General features: G+C 40.6%; 2 protein-coding genes across 4 annotated transcripts; one reads left to right on the top strand and one right to left on the bottom strand.

Moving 5' to 3' along the window:
• The first annotated feature begins 559 nt into the window (after nt 1-559).
• Nucleotides 560-12,476, top strand: znf410 (zinc finger protein 410). 2 transcript variants are annotated; one of them, XR_006375047.1, is made up of 12 exons: nt 560-716; nt 1,070-1,152; nt 1,239-1,290; nt 1,440-1,572; nt 3,958-4,143; nt 5,028-5,249; nt 7,143-7,302; nt 8,196-8,377; nt 8,932-9,021; nt 9,185-9,304; nt 9,520-9,628; nt 10,431-10,550. XR_006375047.1 is itself a non-coding variant. In XM_044170276.1 (12 exons), the coding sequence occupies exons 3-12, from the start codon at nt 1,258-1,260 to the stop codon at nt 11,438-11,440; spliced, it is 1,347 nt and encodes a 448-aa protein (XP_044026211.1). In that variant the 5' UTR covers nt 560-716; nt 1,070-1,152; nt 1,239-1,257; the 3' UTR covers nt 11,441-12,476. The 2 variants fall into 2 exon arrangements, 1 of the variants encoding a protein (XP_044026211.1); XM_044170276.1 differs by lacking the exon at nt 9,520-9,628 and adding an exon at nt 11,340-12,476.
• On the bottom strand, nt 11,671-20,796 carry LOC122863621 (ectonucleoside triphosphate diphosphohydrolase 5-like). Of its 2 annotated transcripts, none has more exons than XM_044170278.1 (14): nt 20,646-20,796; nt 18,190-18,422; nt 17,688-17,767; nt 17,275-17,418; nt 16,676-16,751; nt 16,138-16,173; nt 15,110-15,198; nt 14,939-15,021; nt 14,516-14,577; nt 14,025-14,126; nt 13,573-13,716; nt 13,216-13,272; nt 12,908-13,023; nt 11,671-12,400 (listed from the first exon to the last, which is right to left on the bottom strand). In XM_044170278.1, exons 2-14 carry the CDS (start codon nt 18,413-18,415, stop codon nt 12,317-12,319), a joined length of 1,299 nt encoding a protein of 432 aa, XP_044026213.1. In that variant the 5' UTR covers nt 18,416-18,422; nt 20,646-20,796; the 3' UTR covers nt 11,671-12,316. The 2 variants fall into 2 exon arrangements, with proteins under 2 accessions (XP_044026213.1, XP_044026212.1); XM_044170277.1 differs by having other exon boundaries at nt 20,641-20,771.
• Between the last annotated feature and the right edge of the window lie 210 nt (nt 20,797-21,006).

Below are 21,006 nucleotides of genomic sequence, written 5' to 3'. Positions count from 1 at the left end.
AGACTTAATTTTATTCAAAATGACTGAGATCTTGATTACTAATTATTGACACCTGCAGTAGACAGTGTATGCATGTGTTAACATACCGAGGATTAACCGTTTGATCTCTCCAGTGCCCCTGCCATCAGTTAAGCATTAATTAAGGGATCTTGTTAATTAATTTGCAGTAAATCCTTAGATTAAGGTATTTGGTGGATCACTATATAGCTGTCATATTAATGCAGGACAGGAGAATTGTGTGTTGCGCACCTATTCTTATTGCTACATGGAGTTTGGTGACCTCATATAATGCCCACTATAGCTCCTCCCAAATTCCACCTGAACCTGAAGGTCTAATCGGTCAGAATAAGGTCTTCAAATAAAGTTTTCCAAAAAAGGGCACTTTAAAACTACATCAAAAAGAGAATGGGTGATTTCCCCCCTGGCCACCTCCTAATCAAACAAACAATTCAGCTTAAATTTTTCAGGTATCTGGGGGTTTGTTTATTTATTAACTTACCAAAAAGCAATGATGCCTCAATGTAGCCTTACAATGTAGTTTACAGTTTTGACCACTGGGTGGCGTCGACGATACAGGATCCCTGTGCGGAAAACGCGGAAATGTAACAAAGTAACATTGTTCCATCAGAGACGCCGTAGAACAAACCTGCTACTCTGTTTTGGGACAATTATCCAGCCACTCTCACGCCGTAACTCAGTTACACAACTATTAGAAGGTAAGCTAATTACTTTCATTTTACTGAAGATTTAATAGCATCAAATACATGCACGGTGTATCGTCAGCGGCCAGGCTTTGACACTGGGCAGCTAACATCTGTCTGGTAGCCCCGGTAGCTAGTTTGGGGAACTGCTAACCCTGCTAGCTTAGTTAACAACGCAGTCTGTCATCTGTCTGTTTTACCCAACACAGTTCATACTGACGCGGTGCTCTCGAGCTTTGGCTAAAATTAGCTTCATTGTTTGACCGGCCTGTTATTTGGTCTTTAAATGTCAAACTTGTAGCGACTCGCTGTCAACTAGCAAAGCCGAGACGTATAGCTACTTGATATTTTGACGTTTTGTCCTGCAGATTTTGTGATGGTTTTGACTCAAAGATGACCTGCACCCTACGCTTATGAGCGACAGAGAATCTCACATTAACTAGGTCAAGAGGTAAGTATTGTTTTGATTAGAGCCAATCCTAGCAAATCTGGGTGCGTTTGATGGATCAGTGTTAACGTTATCCTGTTATTCTACAGGTTCCACACAGGGTGACCCATGCTTTCTGATGAGCTTGACTCCAAACCAGAGGTAATCTTGTCATTTTCATGATCCATCTTTACTGCAGTTGCAGAAGACTTTGTTGTGACTTGGAATACTACATTAAACATGACATGAGCTTCATATCCTGATTGTCTCGCTGTACTTGTTTCTATGCGGCGGCTCTTTTCTCCTCTCAGCTGCTGGTGCAGTTTGTACAGAACGCGTCCATCCCGTTGGTGCAGGGTCTGGAGGACTCCGAGCCCAAACACTCCTGCCTGCCTCTGCTGGCTCCAGCTGAGAGCTCACTGTGCAGCCCGCTGGAGCTCACAGGTCAGCAGCTGCTCACTGCTCTTGTCCTGCCCACCACAGGCCAAATGCTAGCAGAGCTTTCAGTGTTTTAGTGTCATTTTCAGTGTTACTACATGCCACACAATACCACTAGTGATTTAATATTTAGCGTTCAGTAATATCTCCTTTGTTGTGGGCTACACAGTTTACAGCTGTAGTAGCACAAGAATCCCACAAATGTTTTGCACCTCCACTGTCACCATAGCATAACAAAAAAGGTTTGGGATTCACAGGGTACCTCAGAGTATGTTGTTCATGGTAGTGGTATCATGGTACAAATGATTTTACAAATTGGAGTCCAAGACAATCATCTCTGCTTTATCACTCGTATCTGTGTAATTGAAGAAGAAAACATAGCCCTAATGTGGCAAATCATTTGATCATTGAAAAAGGCCTAAACAGTTGCATTTTTATTTGCTGCATTTTGAAGTACTTTCAGTACACGTTTGCCATAATTAAAATGTACAAAAAGCCACAAACTGGCAAAACCTGAACTGTAAGAGAGCAGAACAGTTCCACATTTAAAATGACTGTAGTGAGGAAACGCTACATCTCTGCCATGCACTTCTTGAATCTTTTCAATATCTAAATAACAAGTGTTTATGTTTTTGTAATAACTATGTATCAATGACACTGTGAAGACAATGTGAAAGGGGTTGCTAGTAGTGATGAACCTACAGAGAATTATCATTATTATTACCTCTTCTTTATGGAGCTTTATAGTGAGTTTCAGCTCATTGTTTAGCTGTCTGTTCCACAACTTTACTGTTTTGGTTAATTCTCACCGCTTTCATAGCATCGTTTTCGGCGGCAGCAGGCAGCTATTTTCAGCGAAAAAGCTCTAAAAACGCACGGTACACTACCTGCTCGGCACCAAATGGCAGACAGACAAAGTTAGCAACTAGCTGGGGAACATAGTGGAGCATTTAGCAGCTGAAGAGTCAGATATTTCCCTCAGGAGCAGAGGGTAGAGACCAAAAACAGAGCTAAAAGAGAGTGAATATTGGACTTACATTTGGCAGGTGACCTGAAACACGACTCCAAATGAATGCTAATGTTACTCCATAACTGCTGGATGAGTAAATAAGCAAATGTTTGCTAACAGGTTCACCATATTGATTTAGTCATGATAATGTGTCAATTTTGTGTTCACAACTTGTTTGTGCTGCCCCCAAGTGGCTAAAAAATATCAGTTATTGCAGGTTTAAAGTTGAATAGTCAATTATTCGCAAAATTTCACAATCCAGAGATTTGCATCTGAATCTAATTCTGCACCAAAATGCATGAAGTGATGCAATGCATGTGCCACATTTGTAAAATTCAAATGCAGTAATCCATGACAAAATAGTCAATATGTTCAAAAATGCCCATTTTGTAATGTTAAGAAAAGGTTTTTAAAAATCTCTAGATCTGAATACTTGCACTTTCATTCATGCATACAGTTTTTCACAGTGTTCTTGTTTCACAACATCGTCATGCCCCTTTTTTAGATTTGGATCAATGCTGCATTGCTTTTAACTCTGTAATATTAAAATAAGCTCTGACAAGCTCCATAGGGTTATTAGGCTAGCCCTAAGAAAAGCACATCACTTGCTTAAGATACTTCTGAATCCATAGTTGTTCTGTTTGGATGGACAGATCCTCCTCCTATTAAGTGTGTGTGTGTGTGTGCGCGTGCGTGCGTGCATGCATGCGTAGGATTCCTTGTAAATCCACTTTGAAAAAAAGGTGCACATTTTACAGTGCAGATAGAGCTAATCATAAATATGATATGTATGAATATATTAAAGGTTCCCTGTGGAGGTTTCTTGTAAGCAAACACATATATGTTTATATTCAGTGTTTCTTACCAAATTGCATTGTGTGCATCCTTGAAGCCTTATAAACATATTGAAAACAAATTTTTACTCATTACGTTATTGAAAAGGTTATCTACATTTTCAAAATGGATTGAGTATGTTCATGTTTGCTAGTATACACTCATGCCATTAACGCAATCACTGTCACAATCACAAAACCTAACACGGCAGCGGCGGATGGCCGCCCACCATTGAGTCTGGTTCTGTCCGAGGTTTCTGCCCGTTTAAAAGGACGTTTTTTCTTGCCACTGTCCCCAAGAGCTTGCTCATGGTGGGATTTGTTGGGTCTATGTAAATAATATGATGAGTACGGTCTAGACCTGCTCTATAGGAAACGTGTAATGAGATAATGTCTGTTATGAATTGGCGCTATATAAATAAAACTGATCTGTGCACGTATTGTACCTGCCAAACAGTGTAAACCATAGTTTGATTATTTGGGGTATTAATTTGCATATAATGTGTTTTATTCAGGACTAAAACTAATAAACACTGGTTTTCTCTTCAGATGGAGGCCTGAGCCATGAGCCTGAGCGTTCACCCTCCCTGTCAGAATTCGGAGGTGTGTCGGAGCGAAGCCCATTAGTGGTCCAAACACACTCTCATCCACGGGCCTCACCCAGCCCCCCACCCATCCTCCATGACCTACAACAGTCAGATAGCACTTCCTACGTCCTACTGAACCTTGCGAAAGGTAAAGAAACCCTGAAATGTACACCTACCATGCAGCGGGTAGAAGTCTATGCATTTAAACTTTAAAAGACGAACAAAACAGCTTTTCCTCCTGTCTTAATTGTTACATAGCCTTATGTTAGTAGAAACTAGTGCTAAAAACAGCTAGTGATTGGCATTTTCCCTATTTTGTTACAATTAATCGAAAAAATAATCAATAGATCAATCAATAATGAAAATAATAATTGGTTGCAACAGATACCTAACATTATTACTGTATGAGGAGTCACTTCCTGGTGGCTTTCAACCATCATTTTAAAAGAGTGAGAAGTTTTACATTGAAACTCTAAATCTGATCTTGTGTCTGTACTTTGTGTCTCGCACGGCTCCTGATTCTGCACACAGCGCTAAAAAGAAATTGGGTGACACATTTTCATCAAGAAAACTGAATTATTTTGGCTGGAAGAAATGATCCTTGGCAGGCATATTCTCTTGGTTCATCAGCCCCTTGGAAGGAGAGCCAAAAAATTAATTTTGGTCCCTTGACATACACCTTTTGTGCAGTGTGCTATGTTCTGTCTGTGACCCAGTGAGTGATGTGAAGGATAGAAAAGACTTTTCAGTAGACGGAATCATTTTGTCTATTGTTACGTTAAATTCAAATCCTTAATAAAGAGGGATTTTTTTTAGCGTGTTTATGTGCTTTTTCACTGTGTCTTTTGGCCGGCATCCTCTCAGCCTTTCAGAATAAAGCCATTAAACCCAAAATTGCTGAGTGCTATGGGAGGACAGTAATGAATTCAGCCCTAGAGGGGCTCAGGCCATTGATGATCTTACAGAATATTGCATTGGCCTTGAATTTCTTGTTTCATAGTAATTCTCCTCCCGCCTTTTCTTCCCTCTCAGGCATCACAGCCTCCTCAGAGTCCCTGATCTTTGCCGCAGATGGCGCCGGGGAAGATGACGATGAGGGGGTCTCATCAGGGGACTATGGGATAGATGGCAGTGCTCCCTGGTATCTGCGGGTACAGGAGCTAGCACACGACAGCCTGATTGCCGCCACGCGGGCACAGCTTGCGAGAGATGCCAAGGCCAGCCAGGACGCCAGAGCTGCAAGTGTCAGTAACGGTAAAGTCACTTTCTCTTATCAACACAGGCAGAAATGGTTTTAGAGGTCTTTTACACTGGAACTTAAATTCAAAAGGCTCCTCATAAGGAAATACTACAGTATGTTGCTGTTTATGAGAAACTATTTTTTAAAATGAGAAAAAACAAAGAAGATAAAAAGAAATTAAGCCTGTGTACAGGAAGCAGCCCATTTATATGGTCTACTTATGGCAGGCATCAAAGACAGAAAGAAGAGAAATGAGGTCAATGATGAGATGAAAATGTAGTGTAATCAGCACTGACTGAAACTGTGTTCATCTCTAAATCAAAATGAAGTTGTAGCTTTGTCTACATGGATTTACAAGTCTGCAAATATCCAGTGGAGTTGTAAATGCCACATTATTTGATCATTTGTTGTGCTGTGTCTGTGGTGATTGAATGTGCATTTAGATTAGATAGTGAATGCAGGCTTCAGAGAGGGAGAGAGGCTGCAGTGATCAGAAAGACAAGACAGGGGAGAGGACACACAGGTGATCAGGTAAACAAGCCATCAGGAAAATGTTAAATGGAGGATAATAGAATAGCTGATGGTTCTGAATAGTTCGACATTTTGGGAAATATGCTCATTAGCTTTCTTGCCGAAAGTTAGATGAGAAGATCTATATCTATATTTGTGCTAAATATGAAGCTACCTCCAGCAGCCGGTTAGCTTAGCTTAGCACGAAGACTGGAAATGGGGAAAACAGCTAGCCTGGGTCTGTCCAAAAGTAACAAAATCCATCTACCAGCAACTCAAAAGCTCACAAATTATAAACATGTTATATCTTGTTTAGTTTTATCCGTACAAAATCTGAAGTGTAAAAACGACTATTGGACGTTTTAACTGGGCTTATGTACTGGACTATTGTTTTGGACCAGCAACGTTCTGGAGACTTTTATTGGTTGCCTGGAAACTGCTCCCTGCCAAAAAATATTCTGCGAGCTGCCATCAAAGTTGTGACCCTGTATTCAGACAGATAGGAAAAGTTTGACAGCTGTGATGGCACAAGCGTTCGTTTAGACCTATAGGTCTGCCTGACAATATTTGGTCGACTCTTTGGTCTTTTTCATTTGGTTGATCCTCAGCTGTCACGGACTCTTGACGGGTCACAAATCTCAGTAGACTGAAATCACAGCTATCTAAACACTATGGTGGCACTATGTTTGGTAACAGCTATCAAAATAAACTATGATAAAAACGTTTGCAGTGGCAATGGACCCTTTTCACGGCAGACCTTTTGACAGGAAAGGTACATTCATGATGGCTGCATTCCATTTAGGTGAGCCAGTTGCAGGGCTCTGGTATTGGCTTACTGGGACACTTAATGGAATGGAGTCATCGTTAATGTTATTGGTTACACCTGTGCTTTTACTGTTTTGATTTTTTTTCCCAAGACCAAAATGAAGTGTTTTACACATAGTATCACATTGAAAAATATAATGTCTTATTCTGAGCTAGTGTACCAGTCAAGAAAGGACTTGAAATACTTAGTACATTGTTAGATAAAATGTCTGCAGCAGACTGTAACTGGTTTCATTTTGGGACTATCTGAGCCACTGTAATCCCCCCCCCCACTAACTTGCATTAGGTTAGACAAGTTTCCTTAAGCAGTGGGGTATCGGTTACAGGTGCATTACTGCTGGCACGCTGTAAGAAAAATTGGACCCGTTTTAAGGCATTCGGAGCGGGGAGTCCGAGCAGGTGAAAAGGGAGTGATTGCATTCAGCATCTAGTTGTTTTCTTTTGGCTGCAGTTGTTCAGCAGGTCTCAGTCAGTACCCGATGATTAGCTTTTATACAGCCAGGCTCCAAAGGCCGGCCACCTGGCACTCCTTTCCGCTCAACCCCGCTCACTTTCCTCTTCTGGTTGCCTAGGTGACCACACACACGGTTTGACAGCGGACGGGGATAAGCGAGAGCTGCCGTCTCGGACCAGCCGCCCCCTCTCCAAGCAGATCCTCCGCTGCTCATTTGAGGGTTGCTGCAGGACGTTCACCTGGCCGGCTCATCTCAAATACCACCTCAAAACACACAGGTAACACATTTCACACACAGCAATGGAAGATAATGGATCCAGGCAGCGGTCCCGACAAGATGCCGTTGCCAAAGCATCAATATTCAACCCTGTGCAAATCCTGTCTAATGTGGATACATTTTCCAAATTGAAAAATAATAATGCAAGCTAACAGTTTCCAACTTTTTATACAAGTAATTACACACTGTAGCTTTTAAATATCATATGTGCAATCAAATCTTAGCTGTTAATATAAAATTCCACGCCATTATTACCTGTAAAACCAAAAAGCTTAAATGCAAGGTATCCCTTTAGTGCCTCTGTTGCCTGTGCGTACAAATTTTATCCAAACAGCTATGCCCAGATTGAATGCTGTCTAAAAAGTCCTAAAAATTAAGAAAACCAATTTGAATAATTTTCACAGATTTCATCAGATTTTGAAACCTTTTATTATCTATAACAATATTCATAATATCACTGACAAACACATTTATTTTATAATGCTGGAGAAATCAGAGTAAACACTAATTAAATAGTTCATCTTGCCTTCTTTTCCAAGCTAGTTTCTGAACTTGAACTTTGCTATAAGTGGTACAGTTAGTGTTGTTTTTTTTTTACTGTTCATCAATCATAAAGTAGGAGACAGATGTGTTGGATCAGAGCTGTACAGAAGAGTGATCACACAGTGTTTTCCACAGGTTGTTTGTGGTGGAGGCAGACAGAGCAGCCAAACAGGAAAAACACAGCTGAGACTTGAGACAAGAAGTGTGTACTTGAACTGCAGGAGGTCTCCTAACATCCGTGTAGAAAATCTATTTGTGGTCGCCCTGTCTGACCATGTGGTGGGCTGTTGCAAATGAATCGTGTGCACAGGAGACACCGAGGCTTGTTTCTTTGGTTATCTCGTCTCCCAGGAACGACCGAATGTTCAGGTGCGGCGCGGAGGGCTGCGGGAAGAGTTTCTACGTGCTGCAGAGGCTGCAGGTTCACATGAGGACTCACAACGGTGAGAAGCCCTTCATCTGCAAGGAGAAGAACTGTGGCAAGAAGTTCACCACTGCTGGAAACTTGAAGAACCACAGACGCATACACACAGGTGGGGAGCAGTAGATACCCGCGTATAAAAGCCCAAACATGCTGGAAGCAATAACTGACTCAGGCCAATTGACTGCTCATTTAATGCTTCCTTGGTGCAGTCAAGGCTGGAGATGTGAAGAGTCAGCAGCTCTGGCGCCTCCATTTCACTGCTGCAATGAGTAACAGTACTGTCGTATTTTATTTAGGGTGACATTAAGATCTTTGATGGCCTGTTCCACAGGCTGCTTCTTCTATCTAGGGACCAGTTAGCAGACCAGCTACACTATACAGTGTTTATATTTCGCCCATATGTCTGGAAGAACAGCTTTCTATGAGCTATAATATCCACTTAGTTGGATGAAATTATATAAAAATATTTACGTTTGTGTGCGTCACAATAGTTCAGCTGTCACCATGGGTGAACAAAAAAGTTGCATTTGACACTTCCCCAATGTTCTGGGCCATTAAAATCAATTTCAACATATTCTGTAATAATGAGTGTACTACATTAAGTGTTTGTATTGTAGAGTTCAACAATGTGTGTGTGTGTGTGTGTGTGGTGACTGCTTCCAGGAGAGAAGCCTTTTCTGTGTGAAGCAGATGGTTGTGGGCGATCCTTTGCAGAGTATTCCAGTCTACGAAAACACATGCTCGTACATTCTGGTGAGTGGGACAGAGTCTACAGATGTGCAGCTGAGCACTCCCTTTGTAATTAGTGCGCTACAGAAATGGCATATCATCATGTGCCTTGAAGAGCTGCATCCTTTATCAATTCAGACGGGATCACAGGATAGTACATCTCTTTGTGTTTGTCGGCGTTTCCCAGGTGAGAAGCCTCATCACTGTGGGATCTGTGGGAAGACATTCTCTCAGTCCGGCAGCAGAAACGTCCACATGAGGAAGAGGCACGGAGAGGAGGGGCTCAGTGGTGAAAGCAGAGAAACAGGTCTTTCTCACTCGCAATATCTTTCTCTCTCTCACACACACACACAGTGCAGTAGGTGGTTATGCTAATCCTTCGATTATGTAGCTCCAAGCAGCCCGTACATTTAAAAATGTGCATAGAGATGGTGTTGGTTTAAGTTACATTTAGGAACATTTCTTGAATAATGAATGACTTTTAGCACTTAAAAATGTATCATTCAAATTTTAATTCTTCAGGGCCAGAAGCTGAATTGTTTTAGACTGCACATATATCTGAAAAAGCAGAGACAGCACAACTCCACCGCAGAAATAGGCCTGTTGTGATGGGGTCAGATTCGTCTGAAAAGTATGTAATCAAGTAAAAATGTCAGCGTAACTCAAATTCATGTCTTCAAGCTTCCCTTGCCTTACTCAAATGTCTTTTTGCCATCACCTTACAAATTACTGAGATAAATGAGTGGACACTTGAGTAAATCTCTCAGAGCAGCTGTGGGAAATTTACCCGAGTTCACTCCTGCCTCTGTTCTTAATAGCAGTTTCAGTACCTCTTCAGATTAAAAGCGTCTCTCAATGAGCTCTTTACAATCCAACATATTGTCTAATTGTAAAAATTCAGCTTAAATTTGTTTTGTGTTTTTTTTTTTTTTTGCTAGAAAAAATGAGAGGAGACAGATCATTTGCCTCCTTGTCACATTTCTGTAGCAGTGGGAAGCACTGCTGCTGAATCACCATAGAGGAAACGCTGCCAAAGCTCTAATTATAAACAGCAGATTTATTCGGGTCAGCCTCCCCAAAGAGGCTGGTCTTTTGTAAAAGCAGAGCAAAGGCAGATGCAGCTTCACAACAGAGGGGTAGTTTCTGTGTTATTTCTACCGGATGAATTATTAAATTGACTGTGTTGGAATAACTACAGTCCTAAAAACAACCCAAAAAAATCAATTTTCACACAAGTGTCAAAAGGTAACTTAGAAAGTTAGTAATAATGAGCAATTTCAGTTTTGAACATTGATTTGTCAGACTTACATTAAGTTGTTGTCTGTAAGTCTTATGAAGATCGTTGATTAAAGTGTGCGTCGCTCTCACTTTCATACTTCTTGAGGAGGGGCGGGGGGAAAACCTAATGTTTGTTGTGTGTTTGCGACTGACAGGAGAGGCTCTGACACAGAGCAGCCTGCTGGAGGCAGACGGCGAAAATGGAGACGGTATGGTCACCATGACAACAACTGTGGAGCCCCTGAATCTCCACCATGCCATGCTGAGATCACCAGGTAGGTGTTTGCACACGTATGGCAGGGAAAACACAATACATGCAGTGTGGACAAAATAACAAAACATCTTGCAATACAATAGCAAAAAATAATTTAGTGAAGCTCACAATGTTCTGTTAATCTCAGAGGTGCTGAGTCAACTCGTGGTGTTGCTAATGTCCTGTTAAGTGTTTTTCAGTCATTGCTTGTGACAGTCCAGGTTTCTTGTGTTTGCCTTTTAGGTTTTTGAACAACGAACCAACAATTCAGGCAGCAGCTTTCAGGCCTCTTTGTACTGTAACTGTTTGCTTATGTTCCCTTGAAAACTCTTATTATATTAATATGGTGATTGTCAAGAGCTGAAACACAGCTTTTTGGTAGCTTGCTCTACTTAATATAACTCAGCTGTGTAATTGTGATTTAGAATAGCTGCTGTCTGGATTTCTGGTGAATCAGTTGTAAACACAAAATAATGTAATGTGGCAAGAAGAAAAAGTCACAAAAATCTTGACACTCTGTTAAGCAATATCTTTCATCTCTCCTAAAAACCTTGCCAACCAGCTTCTGAATACCTTTTTTAGGCTCAGTATTTCATGGGTATCTTTGCATGTCTTTGAGTTTTTCCTAAATTGGCCTGTCAGCATTAAAACCAAAAGACAAATGTATAGTGGAGTTTGTGTTTAATCTCTTAATGACTGTAGCTGGCCCTTACTGTAGGTATATACAGATTGACATGTGTCTCACCATTAGACTGCATTAATGTTACCAGGTAGTTTCTCTTTGAACTTGTCTTTGTGTCCCTCCCTCCAGGCTCTGCAGACTCAGTCGTAGTTCTCTCTCAGCCACATGAGCTGGTGACCATGACGACCGAAAGCCATGCATATGGAGAAGATGTGGTGGCGCTGCTGTAGTCTGCCATCATGAAAAATGTCACACTGCAGCACTAGACTGACAGTCACAGTGGATAACATACCGTAGACATCTATTTGTAAATAGATTAATCACTGACTTTCACCCCTGTAGATATTTGTAATTAGTGACCGATGATGGTTTTATTTTGACAAGTGTCAAATGGCAAAGTTTGTAAACAACCTTTTTTCCTCAAGTTTTTGAAAACAAATACTCCCAAAGAAATGCTGAGACGGGTTTAAAGGTTTATGAAAATATAATGACCATGCATTGTTATGTGCATTATCATTGTAAACAGAAGTCTGAGGTTGAAATGCAGTGATGATATTCTCTAATAGAAAATGAGTCCCACTTATTTTTAAAACTTCAATGGCTGATATGATTGACTGTCAAATTTAAATGTACCAGACACGTGAATACCCCATTATCCTTATTACTAATTACAAAACACCTGATATTAAAAACTGCTAAAGCACAGTATATTACATTGCCGCATGTAAACACTGGTCTTGCACAGCACAACCAGCCTAACAAGAGTAAAACAACAACAAAAAAACATCTATTTCAAACAAATTATGTATCCAGTAATGCCCAAAGCTGCATTAATGGAGTGTGTTGTTGGTAACATCTTTCACTCAAATGTCAACCTCCAGTGCTTCACTTGTTCTGAGTAAGGCAACACATTGCTCATTTACAACCCAATATATTAACACTTGAATAATTACTTTTTGTTTTTAAATTAAGAATTACTCAAGAGGTTAGTTCTGCCCTTATGAAACAAAGTGCAGATGTCTGGGACCGTGAGATAAGGGTAGTGCACATTAAATGTTTGTTATTGAGCACCACCTAAATCAGCAGTATTTGTTCCTCCTTTCTCCTCAGTGGATCTTCAGGTTGTGGAAGTGGTCCAACATGGCGCCCAAAGCCCAGCTTGCCTCCACGTTGTACACTTTCTTGGTCAACTAGGAGGGGAGAAAACCCAACACCAAATCACTCAAATGCCTTTTGTATTTATTGAAATAAAAATAAGTAACAGTTTTTGTGTAGAATTTACTTTTTATATTCACTTTATGTCAGTGAGCATGACTGGCTATTTTTTAATGAGGTCCGGGACTTCTTTTAGGTGATTATGTACTATTTTAAAAATTACATTTTTTTTATTATTATTTGTATTATTTTTTACAAATGTCAGGGGTGACAGAAATAGCCATCTTTCCCATTACTGATGAGTCATGGTCTCCTTATCTAGGGTCTATTAAAATGGTACAACAAATGCTAAATAGAGGCTATTTTAAACGTAACCATGCTTGTCTTTTAATGCGAGTTAATAGCTTATGATTCATCTACCTCTGTCTGAGCTATTTTATCATGTAAAAAAAAAAAAGGTTCCTTCCTCTTTATTCCTTCTGTTGTGTCCTTATAAGCAATGCCATAAATCCTATTGATTGTGTTGTGTAATACTGCCTCACCTGCAGCACAGTGCTCTCCTTGAAGCCGAACCCATCCTTGAGCAGACAAGTGATGTAGGTCATGTCCATACACAGGAAAGAACTGATGGGTGGGTACTTGGTCATCTTATTGCACACTGAGCAGACAAAAGGGGAATCATGTCTGTTAGGTTGGATAATCAGTCATCTGTATTCTGCTGAGAGGATCAGGGCAGGATTTCAGATAGCAGCGAGGACACAAATCCAGACTATTGAGACGCACACTGTGTCTCCAGTACAGGGAGCTGCACGTCTGTCATAGTAACGATGCATTGCTTTGCCCATCTCACCCTCTTTAGCTCTCTTCTTGAAGTCTCTGACCTCCAGCATCCCTCCTTGGACCCCATCTGCAACAGGGCGGAATTGTGGTCATCTTCCTCACATTTAAAATGCTATACCATTCATTAAGTGAGCAGATCTACATGCACATTTTCATAATACTAATAACAGAGCTTGTGCCCTTTCTGCTTGGACTGGCAGAGGATAGCAATTTCTCTAATAACTACACACCTATAGCTCATCAAATCCACTGAGACGGGTGTAGATGACTCACATTTTTCTGCCTCTGTCTAGCATTGGAATGGGTAATAACATTCTGCTGGGTCTGTATAATTATGCAAGTGTGTACAGAGGGTGTGTGCACTAACCGATAAGGCCTGCATCCACCGCTCTGTCAAAGTAATAGGAGAATGCATAGAAAACATTGCTGTCTTCAAGCTCATATGGCTGATGAATAATCCCCTTTACCACCTTAAGTACTTCCTGATAACAAAGCTTGTATCCTGCATAACCTGGAGAAGAAACAGAGACAGCAGTGTGAATTACAACATTATGAAATTATGCGTAATTCAACTAAGTCCATTTTAATGGCCTTTGGAAACATAACTGCAGATGTTTGGGTTGCCGTAACAAAAGTTTCAGTTTTGTATGTCACATACACTGATTTACTCTGGACGTTTGTAGTCTGCCAAAACCTTAGGTTAAACCCCATCACAATGAAATTGAAAGGGATGTTTAAAAATGTTCATTCACACATACAATAGCTTTGGATTTACACTACTCAACAGACTGATTATACTTCAATTAAACAGGATCTTACCATCTGGGTCCCCGCTCACTTGATAGGTCTGCCCTCCAAAGCTCCATTCATCCCTGAACTTCTTTGGCAAGCAGGAACTTTTAAAAACCCGCCACTCCAGCCCTGTGAGAGCACAGACGTGACTCGTTTCATCTTCTAACTGGCTCAGCGGCTTCACACCTGGTCACCATGGTCTGAGACTGACTCAAGAACTCAGGATAGTCACTAACACAATTTTCACTGAAGCCCTTCAGTGATTCATCTCATGGTATCACTTGAATTGTTCATGGGAAAGGAAGACTTGAAGTACATCCCACAAAAAACATCTATCTCTCGTTACCTCCTTTACTCAGTATTTGGAGAAATAGGCAGGAAAGGGAAAAAAGGGAGAGGGCACTTGGAAAACTGACTCACTGTTGTGTCTCAGTATTCTGCAGAGACACTCACAATGAACAACACTGACCCACAGCTAATGGCAACAGACTACCTTTTCCTCATGTACTGCACAGTACCTTCTGCACCCAAAGCGCCCAGTGTGGCCAGTCGTGCTGCCATCAGCCCATTTCCAAGGTAACTGGATGAAGTCAAAGGATTGTTATACCGTTACACAACCGACCAGGAACAGACTGTTTATGTAACAAGTCATTCTGAAAATAGGCCAAATAAATGGTCTGTCTATTATTCACATCCGAATGACTAAACAAATAATACAAGTTTTCCGAATTAAAAACAGATCTGAGCAAAGTTAAAAAGTTGCAAGTCTGTGGGATTTGTAACATAACTAGTCGATACTGGAGGCCTATTAAAAAATTACAAAATATATGGAAATAACCTTGAATTGAGATTGAATCAGGAATTGATTTGATGCAATCACAGATAATTCAAATGCAGGATTACTGTTTTATGAAACATGTATTAATTATCGACTCTGTTACCTGTGAGTGTACAATTCAAATGTTGAGTTGAAGATGTCAAATCTGGCAACGTAATCAGCAACAGGAACGCTTTCAATGGTCTTCTACAGTGGAATATGAAGGACACAGTGGGTTACTAATCGCTAAAGAGTTTAAGTTGCGCAGAAATCTCTAAACATGCAGACAACTGACCCTCAGTTTTGGCAGGAAAGTTATCTGCGTGGATCCTCCTCCCAGATCCAAGATTCCCACTGTCTTCTTGGTTTGTGCATTCAGGTGACCTAAAAACATTTCCAACTTTAATCCAGCAGCCACAACAGAGAAGAGCTAATCAGTTATACAGTGGTGTGCAAAAGTGTTTGCCCCCTTCCTGATTTCTTATTTTTTTTGCATGTTTGTCACACTTAAATGTTTCAGATCATCAAACAAATTTAAATATTAGTCAAAGATAACACAAGTAAACACAAAATGCAGTTTTTAAATGAAGGTTGTTATTATTAAGGGAAAACAAAATCCAAACCTACATGGCCCTGTGTGAAAAAGTGATTGCCCCCTAAACCTAATAACTGGTTGGGCCACCCTTAGCAGCAACAACTGCAATCAAGCATTTGCGATAACTTTTTACAGCGCTGTGGAGGAATTTTGGCCCACTCATCTTTGCAGAATTGTTGTAATTCAGCCACATTGGAGGGTTTTCGAGCATGAACTGCCTTTTTTAAGGTCATGTCACAGCATCTCAATAGGATTCAGGTCAGAACTTTGACTAGGCCACTCCAAAGTCTGGAGTCTGCTGAGCAAAAAGAACATGTTTTCCCTTAATAATAACAACCTCCATTTAAAAACTGCATTTTGTGTTTACTTGTGTTATCTTTGACTAATATTTAAATTTGTTTGATGATCTGAAACATTTAAGTGTGACAAACATGCAAAAAAATAAGAAATCAGGAAGGGGGCAAACACTTTTGCACACCACTGTATGTTAGATGCTATCTTCAAAAGGCCTATTTGACAGAATGTCTGACCAAAAAGAATAAAATCCCAACACTGAGCCTGATAAAGATCAGAGCTATCCGCTTTAGGCAACAAAGGCAACCAACGACGGTGTATAATAAGACACTATGACAATTTTAGACACTAAGTTAAATTTGGATATATAATAATAAAAAATAATAAAAAAAATATTCAGTGTTATGCTGCAGACATGTGTTTACAGCTCTCACCTGTCAGAAAGTTCACAGATACCCACGCCAGGATTCCTACATTAAAGAGATTAGCACCCAAGAAACAGAAAACAGTTATTTCAGGTGGAACGCACAAGTTTATTTTAGAAAAGATGACGACAAATTTTCACAGAAATTACAATGGTTGGCATAAACAAACGCAGGTGCGAACATGCGAGTAAGAGCCATAATTTTAAAAACAAAGTGGAAATGCTGACAAATCAATTACACTGTGGCACAACAGACAATAACAAATTTTCACCACATAATTACAGCCTTTTAAGGTCACAACAACTTTGAGCTAAAGGGCAATGTCATTTTCTTAAGAGTCATCAAAAAAGACATCAATAATCTACTGCAATTTAGTTAAATGTCTGCAGTAAACAAAGATTCCTTGTAGATAGAAATTACATGGCACACTAAAAGTAGGGCAGAAGGATCACTGATGCCACCTACAAAGTACTGCAGAGAGAACATGAGTGGCTGCGATAACTGACGAATGTGTTGCTTGTCAGGGCAGAGGGTGAGCAGACGTTACCTTCATTTGTGCCGTTCATTATGCTGACGCTGTTGTCTGGGACCAAGAAAGGAGATTCGTCAAACACACGTTGAACCTTTGGAGGAAGAAGTAGAGAGGGAGGAGAGGCAGAATGAGGGAGAGAGAGGCAGAATGAGAGCATGAGGGAGCCAAAGAAAGCAGCAGAAAAATGGCCTTAATGTTATCTACTGTAATGGTAGCTCATCCAGAGGTGCCCCCCCGCTTGAAGGGATTAATTATATCCCTCAGGGGGATTAATAAAGTATCACTTATCTTCCAAGGTGCCCCAGGGCCATCCATTACTATCTTATCCCCTCCACAAGAGCTTTCCACACTAAGCTCACACCACTCTGATAACAATACTTTTCCTCTTGTCTCTGTACCACCTGCCATAGTACTGATGTTCTTTCCTTTTCTGCGTGTTCTTTCCCTGGATAAGAGGTTGCACTTTCCCTTGAAAGTGTCAGACAATGTAGCGCCTATCAACTCCCCCTATGATAAAGAACTGCATTCTACTTTACAGAATCTTTGTATTGTGTAAACAGTACCTCAGAGATCTCAATGGTATGTCATGTCTCAGTACATTTGGATTCGTTTACCTGCTCCAGAAGAGCATGGGCTTTCTCTGCGGCCAGCAACCGAAGTCCAGCTGTGGCTCTGAGGACCACTGGAGTTCTCTTCCACTCCAGACGAGGCACAGTCTTCTTGGCCACCTTCAACAACATCCTCACTGTGTGTCCAGCCTTTAAAAACAGAGACAATGCTCAGAGCTGTCTTTTGACAACAGGGTGATTGGTTAGAGTTGGGAAAACACTTGAAGTGTTACATATCGGGCTGCTTCTTCAATCTTCACGTGTTTGTCATTTTGCTTTTCTCACTTCCTACTTACTTTCATTAGCAATATGATTCCCCGCAGAGGAAGGCTATTGGCAGTGTTTATGAATACAGTGTAGAGCCAGCGGACCTTTTCCTTTGGCTCAATATAATTGATTAGATTTGACAATGAACTCACCATTTCAGGGGAGTCAGCATATGCTGACAAACCAGGCTTTATGGAATGGAACATCTCATTGTCCAAACCAGGCAGCTCCGCTAAAAGATACAAGATCCACCCACATCAAATATGCAGCAGCTATTAAAAGCATTAAGAGGCATAAATCTGCTTAGCATACATATGCAAAATATATCCCCTTATTCAAGATGAGACATGTTGACTTGAGTCTGACAAAATAGGATTATTGCTTAAAAAGTCAAGTATACCCTAAGTGAAAATGTACAGGTTTAAGGAAGTGAGAGGCTGTGAGGATAGAGGGAAGGAATAGAGACTGCAAAACAGCTTGTTACTCTGCTGTTTACATTGTAAATCAATTGATCTTTTGAAGTATTTCACAGGCCGTGTAAATACATTTCATTCACCTTTGCTGCAGTAAATAGATATATGATTTAACCTGCCTCTCACCCTGGATGCTGATATCATGAGTAAAAGAGCAGAAGGAAGCAGGTCAGAGTACTACCTGAGTCACTCTGGATGAAGGTGTAGACATGGATGCGTGTCCCTGTGCTCCCTGCATCAAACATCACTGCATAGAAGATGCGGCTGTGGTTTGCTGGTCGGCTGAGGCTGGGAAGGACGCTCCCGATGCTGTTGGTCAAATCCAGGAGAGAGGTCTTGACCTGGGCTCGGCTCAGCCCTGCGACAGCGAGCAGGAGCAGGAGTGGAAGTGGCACGGTGAGCTTCATCTTCACTCTGGAGAATCCACAGAAAAACAACAGGTGTTCTTGTTACAGCACTGTAACGCTATTAATCTATTATACTGTTTTGAACTGCTCAAAAAAGCAGCTCTAAGTGATGGACTAGTATTGGGAGATGTTAAATTATAACATGACACGCAACAGAGGAGTAAGAAGCAATAGGGTTATTTACACCAAGATGTTTGACCACACCCCATAAGACTTTCCAACCAATCACAGAGACATATCCCAAAATCAGCCTCTCTACCTGCTGAGTCAACTCCTGCAGACAAGCATCACAATTTAACTTAAATTGGTGAACTTTAATCCTTTGATCTTGATGTTTGATCAATACGAGGCAACTCAAGCATGTCTCAACATCTCTCTACAAAACTCATATCAAATGTGAGGAATTATGATGTCTTAAAAGCCTCAGTGAGGCACTGCTGTGTGGGAAACCCCTGCTGAGACACTGTCACCCTGCTTACATAGAAAATGAAGAGACTGATGACATTTTTGCTTGAGAAATTTTGTCTGGGGCAAGTTACAAAAATGAATAGAAATGCTACAACTGGACACCTGACTGTTATGGAAGGACTGTCTAACAACTGGGGCCCTAGCTCTTGTCCCTTTATTATTTATTTATCACTGAAATGTTTCAGAAGATAAGTGGTATCTATAAAGAAGAGTTATGACTATAGATGAATTCCTCAAGGTTTTATTTGCCTACTGCAAAGTGTGTATGCTCCTCTGTGTGACTTTAAAGTAAAGCATGAGATCATTTTCATCTGTGGCCTGGATGTTTGCTCATTTGAAGCTATGTCCTGCTAGAAAATATGCAAATACACCAGGCAAATGTTTTGGGAGATTCAGTGCAATCATGAACTTGCCATCTCATCATGTGAGGTGTCACATGCCTCACCTCTCAGTACGTGAGAAGAGCATGTATTAAAAAAAAAAATCTTCACAAGTCTGGCAGTACATACTTATGAGACTATCGTTTCACTGATGTCTCAAGTGACTTGTATCAATGTAAAGTAGATCTGGGGCTCCAGAGTGGACAGTATGCTCTGAGGCAGAGCATAAGAAGGAACTGTCAGCCAACAAAGAAGAAAAAACCTTGATTCACTCAACTTGCCTTATAATCCTGTTCAATTTTTGCAACATTTTTAGAAAATGTGCTTGCAGTTCTGAAATAGCTTAATTTCCACTGATGACTGAAGGCAAGAGACACATACAACTGAGACTCTGCATTCTCAAAGTCACATTGTAGAACTAGTCTGATTTAAAATAATGTTCTCACTGCTGCATGGTTAAATATCATTATCACCACACCATGCAAACAATACTGTCTTGAGTGGAATTTATACTGGAAACAAAAAAACCCAACTCTGGACTGGAGTTTTTTGTGATCATCGCTGTGCATACACAGCACTGGAAGTTAGGAGTTTCATGAAGCTTTGTTTTTAAAAAGTTATATAGAGTTAATTATATTTGTAATGTAAAAAAAAAAAAAAAAAAAATCATTAAATTTGGGGGGGAGCAGTGCTTGCTGAAACCATGCTGGAGCCTTTTGGGGCTGCCTCACTTGGACAATGGTAATTTTATAACTTAAATAAACGTACTTTTATTGTAGCATTAACAGAAATGAACCAGAATATTTTTTCATAAAAGTCTACTGCCACAGTGTCCATAAAGTTTATAATCCACCATCAGTGATGCATTTGAACTAATGGGGAGTCAGTGAACAGGAGCAGGATGTTTTATCACCCAATGTCCTCTGGCTGGATGTAAATTCAATAGATAGAAATGCTCTGTAAAAGAACAGGCTAACATGTAGTTAGTCTAAAATTCAATTCACAGGTTTGATAACGCGCAGCATTACAGTAACGTTATTCGACTAACTTATACCAGAGACAGCTAACGTTAGTTTTAGTGTCAGTGCAATAAAATTCACAACAGCTAACTAGCGTTAAGTTTATTGACGTGGCTTAGGTTCTCAGTAACGCTAATTCTCAGTCAACCATGATAACGTTAGCTAGCGTGAATGCTACGTTAGAGAAAGCTAGGCGGTAAAGTTTGTGAACAAGCTAATATAGCAAGCTAACTGCCGCACGTTACAGCGGGTTCCTCGGAGAAGCTAAAAGTGACAGAGACAAAACTCCAAAAACACACAGTAAAGAATATGTAGCTAACTTATTGGAGTGTTTTCTGGACACTAAACACAGTCCGACCTCACCATGATGTCCGACTAGCTGCACTGCACTCTTCCCGGAGCTGACTCCTCGTGACGTCACCCGCGTGTGATGGAAGTTGTTTTCGGTCTCGTGCAGGGCGCACCAATGAACGTCAGAATAAAACAGTACAAAACAGAAAGCCCACAAAGAACAATATAATGCCTGTTCTATCAATGGGAAACCCCGTCAGTGGTTTATTTTCTGCCAGCAGGAGCATTATTTCTGATGTTTACATTTCACAGGCAGTCAAAACAGTGGGATGTTTTCTGCAGCAAAATTATAGGTTGTGCATTGCTGAATCAGAATAACTCAAGTTAAAACATCACCACCTACTTTTCATCTGTAGAGTTCATTAGACATAGT

Source organism: Siniperca chuatsi, linkage group LG16 (genome assembly GCF_020085105.1).
Source record: "Siniperca chuatsi isolate FFG_IHB_CAS linkage group LG16, ASM2008510v1, whole genome shotgun sequence".
Classification (NCBI taxonomy): domain Eukaryota; kingdom Metazoa; phylum Chordata; class Actinopteri; order Centrarchiformes; family Sinipercidae; genus Siniperca; species Siniperca chuatsi.
Note: the sequence above shows the minus strand (reverse complement) of the source record. Positions and strands in the feature narration are given on the sequence as shown.